Source organism: Octopus bimaculoides, chromosome 17, assembly GCF_001194135.2.
Source record: "Octopus bimaculoides isolate UCB-OBI-ISO-001 chromosome 17, ASM119413v2, whole genome shotgun sequence".
NCBI classification, from domain to species: domain Eukaryota; kingdom Metazoa; phylum Mollusca; class Cephalopoda; order Octopoda; family Octopodidae; genus Octopus; species Octopus bimaculoides.
Genome location: NC_068997.1, coordinates 43,780,458 through 43,790,703, shown reverse-complemented (window position 1 = coordinate 43,790,703; position 10,246 = coordinate 43,780,458). Strand labels below are relative to the sequence as shown.

General features: G+C 36.7%; 2 protein-coding genes across 3 annotated transcripts in view; one reads left to right on the top strand and one right to left on the bottom strand.

The window, feature by feature from the left end:
* LOC106878371 (aspartyl aminopeptidase) overlaps nt 1-188 on the top strand; it is a 383,150-nt gene extending 382,962 nt beyond the window's left edge. Inside the window, exon 16 of the mRNA XM_052973918.1 lies at nt 93-188. The gene's annotated coding sequence lies outside the window, so the exon portion shown is untranslated. The remainder of the gene's footprint in view (nt 1-92) is intronic.
* Nucleotides 1-10,246, bottom strand: part of LOC106867430 (zinc finger protein GLI1) — a 420,253-nt gene that overhangs the window by 174,038 nt on the left and 235,969 nt on the right. For both annotated transcript variants that reach the window (XM_052973914.1, XM_052973915.1), the window contains exon 3: nt 8,935-9,055. In XM_052973914.1, coding sequence (XP_052829874.1) covers nt 8,935-9,037 — 103 coding nt within the window. In that variant the 5' untranslated portion in view covers nt 9,038-9,055. The remainder of the gene's footprint in view (nt 1-8,934; nt 9,056-10,246) is intronic.

The following is a 10,246-nucleotide window of genomic DNA, read 5'->3' as shown; positions in this document are numbered from 1 at the left end:
GAAACAGGAAGAAAGAGCGAGAGAAAGTTGAGGCGAAAGAGTACAACAGGGGTCACCACCAACCCCTGCCGGAGCCTCTTGTGGAGCTTTAGGTGTTTTCGCTCAATAAACATACACAACGCCCGGTCTGGGAATCGAAACCGCGATCCTCCGACCGCGAGTCCACTGCTCTAACCACTGGGCCATTACAACCCATTTGTTTAGATATACAAAAATTAGTTGCATACGATGTGTGTGTGTGTGTGTGTGTGTGTGTGTGTGTGCGTGTCTGTGTGCATCCAGTATATTCTGTAAAGTAGTTGGTGTTAGGGAGGGCATTCACCTGTAGAAACCGTACCAAAATCAAAATAAACACTGGAACTTGACACAGTCATCCAACTCATGCCAGCATAGATGGAATTTAATAGTGATGGTTATGATGATCTCACACACACACACACACACACACAAATAAGACAAGACTAGTTTGAAAATACTTTTTTATAACATATCTTACAACATGTGTTTCAATTTGTAATTGTAACTGAAATGCATGTAAGGGAGTATAGATTATAAGAATATAATTACTAAGTATATTTTCCTGTTTTAATTTTTCTTTGTATGTATACTTGGGGCCATTATAACCAGTAAGATATCATCATCATCATCATTGTTTGATGTCCGCTTTCCATGCTGGAATGGATTGGATGGTTTGACTGACGACTGGCAAGCCGGGAGGCAAGCCACTAAGTTATGGGGACATAAACATACCAACACCAGTTGTCAAGTGGTGGCAAACACACACACACACACATATATGATGGGCTTCTTTCAGTTTCCGTCTACCAAGGCTTTGGTTGGTCCAAAGACACTTGCCCAAGGTACCACACAGTAGGACTAAACCCAGACCCATGTGGTTGGGAAGCAAACTTCTTACCACACAGCCACACACACACACACACACACACACACATACATTTTTGTTGCCTGAGGAATTACATATCTAGTATATATAGTATATATAAATCACAGTATGTGTGTGCATATTGACTAATGCATACATTAGTCAATATACAATTCTCAACCAATTTTCAACAAACTTTACATACACACATTACTTATGTCCCAAGGATGGTCATGCACTATAACACTTTGCCCAAAGCTCCTGCATAAATGGACAAACTGGGAAAAACGGTTGTTTACATAGGTTTTTCTCTAATTCGTTGTATGTACATAGTTTTTTTTGTATGAAGGATCTTCCATACTTTTTTAATCTATATGGTCATATATTGGCATTAGAGAATATTTTTAGTGGTTTTCACAATTTACTTATTTATTATTTATTTATATGCTGAAATTGTGTATTATTACTTTCTATATTTTTTACGTGTATTGGTGTGTATTGAGTGTTTTGGTTAGAGAATATTATAAAAGTGAAAGGATTTTGTCTATTTATTTATTTTGACTGTCCACCTGCAGCAGTGATTAAATTGACCGGGAACACTATATGCAATGAATATCCAATACCAAACAATCTTAATCTCCATATTTAAACTGCATTAAACTTTGGCAAGCTTACCTTTACCTATTCTGAGTTACTTGAAAGGTGATGTTCCCGTCCCGCCTCTCTTCTATTTGTTGATACCTTTGTTTACCTACCAGTGGCATTGTTTCACTTTAAGGATGCATATTTATCCATCCATTATGATATTTCGACTGGTGTCTATTGTTTCAAATACGTTCTAGCATTGTCGTTCTAGCCATTTTTAACAATCACAAGAAATTTCACTTTCATGTAAAACAACTATATTTTGTAGTCATTATCCATAATCTACTCCCAAAACACTTCAGTAGCTCTACTTCGCTTCACTTGCAAACTTACATGTTTTATGATCATTAAAGTGTAATGACCTCCACAATAACCAGCCTTCAATTTGGTCCGTTCCTAGGTTAATCAGAAACCTACATTGCTGTGCTACTCATAAACCTTCTCAGTAGTTGAATTATTTGGTGAAAAAATACCACCAAAGCAACTTAAACCATCCAAAGGACGGGTGCATTTGCTAGTATAGATATAAGTCTGACTATAGTCCCTCACTTACACCTATATGTTATAGCTCTGGTGAATAGGAACAATGCTTTGTACAACTTGTAGCATTTTGGGGAGGAGCAGTTGGCTATTTAAAAATTGGAACCCATAGGACCATCCAAGCTTATATGGTCAGGACCAGTTTTAAAGTCAGTAAATGGTCAAGGTTGGTTGGAAAGCCTAACAACTGCCAGTGTTATTATTTTACTTGGTTCAGTTATTAGACTTCCACACCATAAAATCCCTATCATAAAACATAGTTGGTGAAAAGGAAGTTGTGTGTGTTTGTGTGTGAATGTGTGGATTGTATACACATTATAACCATACAGTTGCTAACTTTACATAATAGAACTTTTCACTCCCCTCTCAGTCTCATTCATTTATCTAAGGAAATTCAAGCTGAATGGATTCATTCTTCCAAACCAGTGACTCACTGCACTGTTTAAATCTGACCCAACAGACTGTACAATAAAGTTAACCACTTGACTTGTGCTGGTCATATTTGGTAGTGATGGTGGTGGTGAGTGGAATAAATTAATATATATGAGTATATTAACCCCTTTATCCGTAATTCTACTCCTTTTTTCAGTGTTTATCTCTTTTTTCCACACTCTATATTTTCTTTTTTGCTTGGGATCTCATGCAAAAGAATTTCTTAATTTAGAAGTAATACCTAAAGTAGGATTAAAAATGAGCTTAAAATAGCTAGCAAAATGGTTACCCACCCTGCCAATGGACACTCTCTCTTTATCTCCTTCTCTCTTATAATATTTGCTCCTGAACACACTTACACATACTCTTTCTCTTTCTTTTCTCTCCATTTACTCCCTCTCTCCCTCCTCTCTCTCTCCCTCCTCTCTCTCTATTATAACAATGAAAACCTTTCAGTTTAAAAGTAAAAAAAGAACAACAGAATTCCATGAAGATTATATTTTCTGACTTCATTGAGTGTAACAATGATAATGATAACTCTGCTGCTACTACTACTACTACTACTATAACCACCACTACCAAGACTTTTTTTTTTAATCCTGGTACTTATCGGTCTCTTTTGCCAAACTGTTAAGTTATGGTGATGTAAACACACCAGTTGTCAAGCAGTGAAGTGGGGACAAACACAGACACAAAGACAAATACACACACACAGACATATATGTATATAAATAAATAAATAAATAAATGTATATATATATATATATATATATATATATATACGACAAGCTTATTTCAGTCTCTGTCTCCCAAATCCATTCACAAGGCTTTGGTTGGCCCGAGGTTATAGTAGAAGACACTTGCCCAAGGCACCACACAGTAGGACTGAACCTGGAACCAAATGGTTGGGAAACAAGCTTCTTACCATACAGCCATGCCGGCACCTTAGTAATAATTATTTCAAATTTTTGTACAAGGCTAGCAATTTATGAAATATTTACCGTACTTTTAAAGTCATTTTCACTTTAAAACATTTTTTTAAATATGCCAAAAAACCTTTTGTAATGGTATTCACTTGAAAATAATTTTAAAAAAACATTGAAATATTGTCTGTTTAAAGAAAGCTAAAATATAAATACTTACTGTACAAAGAACTTACATTTTTGAAATCACATTCACTTAAAAATATTTCTAAACGATTAAGATAGAAACATTTACTGTAAAAAAAAACAAATTGTATTTTTTCTTTGTTAAATCACTATCTAATCAAAACAGTAAAGTTTCTTCCCTTTCAGGATGAAGTTATATTCGGAACATTTTCCCATTATGCACCGTTTTGGGAATTTATACCCACAAACCTGAATATCTCAATAACTACTCTGATTTACATGAAAGTTGTTTCATTCTGTTCATATTAACATTTCAGGGTAAACTTAATTTATAGTATTTCCTCATTATGCACCAGTTTGGCTGGGTAACATTGCAAGTAAGGAAGCAAGATTCAAGCTGACTTTTAATGTATTATAGATATACATTAGTAATTAGTTGTAATAGTAGTAGTAGGAGAGAATAAGAAGGTAAAATCAAATTAAATAACAGAGTTATTAAAACAATGGAATCTCTTGTTTCTCAATGATGTAGAACAGGAAGAAAATAAAATGTATTTATTTCCACAATAGACAAACTTTTGTTTCCAGCATGTCCTTTATCTTTCATTTTTATTTTGGTTTTACATATGCTATTTTTTTTTTGTTTTATTTATTCTATTGGTCTCTTTATTGTTGAACTGCTTGTTTATGAGTACATAAACAAACCAACACCAGCTGTCAAGTGGCGGCGAGGACAAAGACACACACACACATATATATACATACACATATATACATACATATGACAGGCTTCTTTCAGTTTCTGTCTACCAAATTCATTCACAAAGCTTTGGTCAGCCCGAAGCTACAGTAGAAGGTACCACACAGTTAAACTGAACCTGGAACTATGTGGTTTGAAAGAAAACTTCTTACCACTCAGCCATGCCTATGCGTAATTTGAGCATTCTACATTTAAAAATAGCCCCAGTTAATCCTTCACCACTATCATAATTATTTCAAAAAGAAACATTGAATACATTAACATAATCCAAGGTACACTATTCTTGAAAAGAAGTGAAGTGGTCATGGCTGGATGGCTTTTGATTAAAGATACACCTGATCTACTCAGTTAGCCTTACTGCTGTTGTTTAGCCTTAGATCAGTCCTCAGGTTAAACAAGGGCTACAACTGTAATAAAACTTACAAACCTTACAATATTTCTTCAACATTGTCTAAATGATGCTGTTACTAAGTTCACAAATCTCTCAAGTCTTGGCCTACATGCCATACAAACCCTACAAGATTCAAGCTCACATCACATGTCATTTGTAACACATCTTTTTTACCTCAACTGGTCCTTCCTCATTCAACGTTTTTCTGAAAAAAATTTCAAGAAGAAAAAACACTTCATAACATTTCAGAAGGTACCTGGACAAATTCCTCCAAGAAATACCAAACCACTGATACGTGGACACATCTCAGCAAACAGCAGCTCTGTACTAGAGTGGGTTATGATGCCCTGAAATATGACTACCCTCAGGCCAATAATTTACTCTTTTACTCTTTTACTTGTTTCAGTCATTTGACTGCGGCCATGCTGGAGCACCGCCTTTAGTCGAGCAAATCGACCCCAGGACTTATTCTTTGGAAGCCTAGTACTTATTCTATCGGTCTCTTTTGCCGAACCGCTAAGTTACGGGGACGTAAACACACCAGCATCAGTTGTCAAGCGATGTTGGGGGGGGGGGACAAACACAGACATACAAACACACATACATATATACGACGGGCTTCTTCCAGTTTCCGTCTACCAAATCCACTCACAAGGCTTTGGTTGGCCCGAGGCTATAGTAGAAGACACTTGCCCAAGGTGCCACGCAGTGGGAATGAACCTGAAGCCATGTGGTTGGTAAGCAAGTTACTTACCACACAGCCACTCCTGCGCCTAAAATTGTCAAAACTTAGCTACGTCATCTAAAATCCATCATGGATTATCTCAATCTTGCATAAACATTGCAGCATTCAATAACTTTCTTAGCAGCAAGCACTGAATTAGGTTGCACACCACAAAAATAATGCAAGAATGCATCAATTAATGCATTCTGATTGAATTCATTTTGCTAACCTTTATTTTGGCCAATATGAGAACATGCAATCATATAGAAACAGAAATGCAACTTGCTTAGATAGCAATGATAAATCTCATATGATAAATCACTGCAAGTCAGAATATGCAGTATGATAGGGGCATAATATATTTGCTGCACTGGATCTGTTGATTGCACCTGGTTGCTCAGTCATTTACCTACATGCTATAGAGCTATTCTCTTAACTGAGTAATTGGTTGACCAAATTTTCATGTTATCATTATTGTAAATCTATGAAATAGATTAAAATATAGTAATTGATTTACTTAGCTATTATTCTGAATCAACAGGATACCAAGCGTGAGTGGGAGAGAGGAGTAAATTATAAATAAAAGCTTACTCATTTATTTATATTTATCTGATAGGTGAACAAGTTATCGTCTAGGAAGCCTAAAAACTTAGGATGTAGATGTTCTCTCAAAAACTTTTGTGGAGATTTAAAAAAAACATTTCTTAAGTCAAGAAGAAGGACTGTTATATAAATGAATTCATAAACTGGGACAAGAGGTTTCTTTTTCCTTTTCCTTTTTTTTATTTCCAAAGCAGGCAAGCAGTCTTGAATCAGTGATAATGAAACAACACATGTTGAATACTATTTGTTGATTCTAAGGCAGCAAGCTGGCTGAACTATTAGCACATCAGACTAAATGCTGCTAAACATTTTGTCTGTTTTTACATTCTGAGTTCAAATTCCACTGGAGTCAACTTTGCCTTTTATCTTTTTGGGGTTGATAAACTAAGTACCAGTCATGTACAGGGGTTGATGTATCTGACTTCTTCTCCCCACTCAAAAACTGCTGGTCCTGTGTCAAATTTTGAAACCATTATTATTATTATTATCATTATTATTATTATTAAGGTGGTGAACTGGCAGGATCGTTAGCATGCTGGACGAAATACTTAGCAATATTTTGCCCATCGCTATGTTTCAAGTTCAAATTTTGCTGAGGTCGACTGTGCCTAACATCCTTTCATGGTCAATAAATTAAGTACCAGTGAAACACTGGAGGTGATGTAATCAACTAGTCCCCTCCTCACAAATTTGAGGATTATTATTATTAAGGTGGCGAGCTGGCAGAATCGTTAGCATGTCAGGTCAAATGTGGCATTTCGTCCATCTTTACGTTATGAGTTCAAATTCCGCTGAAGTCAACTTTGTCTTTCATCTTTTCGGGGTTGACAAAATAAGTACCAGTCAAGTATGGCAGTTGATGTGACTGACTTCCCCCTCCCCTTAAAAAACTGCTGGTTATGTCTCAAAGTGTGAAACCATTATTTGCTGACTCTACTCAGTTGAGAACTCTTGGTGACTAAATTACTTATAAATTAATTTTGTGATAAATTAAGTGATTTCAGTATATATCTATTAGCTGTTGTGGCTATCTTGCACACAAGTATGAATTGTATGCTAAAAGAATAGTTGTTTTTTTTTTTACTTCATTTTTGTATCAGGTTTGCAAGATTCTTTATGTGAATTTGTGTGTTGAAGCAAATTATGTTGTGTCTGGGGAGAGTCATATTGTCATAATGCCTTATTATCTAACACACTCACTGGTTCGATTTCCACTCATTTATTACTCATATATTTTCTTCCAAAATTTTTGTTGCATTTGCAACCTTATCAATGGATGTTGACTCTGTCCATTATTGGAGCAGCATTCTTTTTTTTTTTTGGTCTTTTTAAAATAAATTATTGTATATTTTGCACACACTTAATTTACTTATTTACATCCAGTCCAAGTGGACTTAAAACAATGATGATTATATGCGTGCGTGTATGTATATGCATGTGTGTGAAACCTATGTTAATATATAATGTACATAATACACACATCCACATTGTTGCTATTGAATCCCCTTACCAACAATTATCATGTAGCCATCTATTACACACTCTCGGTCTCTTCCTGTACTTGCTCTATTACTCTTTTATATCTATTACTCTGGTGCTCCAGTGGAGGTGCAATGGCCCAGTGGTTAGGGCAGCGGACTCGCGGTCATAGGATCGCGGTTTCGATTCCCAGACTGGGCGTTGTGAGTATTTATTGAGCGAAAACACCTAAAGCTCCACGAGGCTCCGGCAGGGGATGGTGGCGAACCCTGCTGTACTCTTTCACCACAACTTTCTCTCACTCTTACTTCCTGTTTCTGTTGTACCTGTAATTCAAAGGGCCAGCCTTGTCACGTTGAATATCCCCGAGAACTACTTGCACATTAATTTCACGAGCAGGCTGTTCCGTTGATCAGATCAGTTGGAACCCTCGACGTCATAAGCGATGGAGTGCCAACAACAACTCTGGTGCTCCTCTCTCTATCATCCTCTTTCTCTCACCGCCACCTCTTGTCTCTGTCTTCTATCTTCTGGGGGATGAGACAATTTTTTGGCTGTGATAAAAATATGAACTTCCTAGATGCGAAAAAATTTGTCTTCTTTCCTGCAAACTAGAACTTTTTCATAATTGGGTTTAATTTAAAGCCCCTCAATTCTTGGTCTTACTTCCATGCTTGGAATTTCTTGACTAAATCACCAACAAATTCAAGACACTTCATCTTAAATATTTTTTTTATGGCCTGGTGGACAAATCTATGCTGAAAACTGATCCTTGATGGGTACCTGCTTGCACAATATATTGAGATATATGCACACTCACTCACTCACACACACACACATGCATACATACACACACTCTTACACCCCAAACATACACACACTTACACCCTGACACACACACACACAGAGTGACACCCTCATATTTATGGTGGAAATGCTAATGAGATTGAATGACATTCATGCTATTTTTCAAAACAATCAATGCCAAACAGTTCAATCCTAGAACTGAAGCTAATTTCCAGACTAGAAACTTGAGAGAATTGTTTTTCTTTTCTTTTTTCTTTTTTTTTTTTTCCTTGAGAAAGGGAGAAAGACTGAGTAAGAAGTTGGTAAGAGAAGGTGTTTATGGTTAATGCTGACAAAAGAAGACTTAGGAAGAAATAGTTAGGGCAGGTCTGCAAACATTTGGATCTCAGATGAAATGAAGAAATGACATGGGATCAAATTGCAAAGAGAAACGTTATGCTATAGACCTGCTTAACCTACTTTTGCACCGAGAAACAAACATTGTTAGGATTATGATTATTATTATTATTATTATTATTATGAACCCTGGGTAAAATTGAATTTAATAAGATGTGAACTTACCATTTTGGCTAGATGCATGAGATTCCACGCCTTCAGTGCTTTCAGCTTCAGTTTTTATATGAGTTGTACTCCTGTTTTCTTCGGACATTTTTGGTAAATGCATGCATGTAATACATAGCACCTGCAAAAATAAAAAATAAAACTGATATAATATCCTTGTTGACATTGTTATTATTCTTGTTGTTGTTAGAAGAAGAAGAAGAAGAAGAAGAAGAAGAAGAAGGCAGTGAGCTGGCAGAATAGTTAGTATACAGGACAAAATGCTTAGCAATATTTCATCTGCCTTTACGTTCTGAGTTCAAATTCTGCCAAGGTCAACTTTGCCTTTCATCATTTTGGGGTTGATGAAATAAGTACCAGCTGAGCATTGGAATTGATATAATCAATTAGCACCCTCTCCATAAATTTCAAGTCTTGTACTTAACAACAGAAATAATAATCATCACCATCATTATCATTTAACGTCCGCTTTCCATGCTAGCATGGGTTGGATGATTTGACTGGGGACTGGCGATCCAGATGGCTGCATTAGGCTCCAGTCTGATCTGGCAGAGTTTCTACAGCTGGATGCCCTTCCTAACGCCAACCACTCCGAGAGTGTAGTGGGTGCTTTTTACATGCCACCGGCACGAGGGCCAGTCCAGCGGTACTGGCAACGGCCACACTCAAATGGTGTTTTTTTATGTGCCACCTGCACAGGAGTTAGTCCAATGTTTTGTCCGCATGCCACTGGCACAAGTGCCAGTAAAGCAAAGCTGGAAACAATCACACTCAAATGGAGCTTTTTAAGTGCCACTGGCACGGGAGCGAGACCACTAATAATTATTCTTATTGCGAGCTTATAGAATCATTAGAGTTCAAGGAAAAATGCTTTGTGGTACTTCTTCCAGTTAGCTACCTACTGAGCTCATATCCAGCCAAGATCAAAATGTTACCTTTCATCCATTTGAGGTTGATAAAATATAATACCAGTCATATACTGGGGTCAATGTAACTGACCTATCCCGCCATGTCAAATTCCTGGCCTTTTACCTACATTAAAAAAATTATTTCGTCCGTCTTCAGATTCTGCCAAGGCCAACTTTGCCTTTCATTCTTTCGGGGTCGATAAATTGAGTACCAGTGAAACACTGGGGTCGATGTAATCGACTAGTCCTCTCCCACAAAATTTCAAGGCTTTAGGATCATTATTACTATTATTTAAGGTAGCGAGCTGGCAGAATTGTTAGCGTGCCAGATGAAATGCTTGGGGAGTTTTAACAAACGAAGGTAAGAATTGTTTTCTCACGGTTGTAGCAATAGCGAAAGAGGT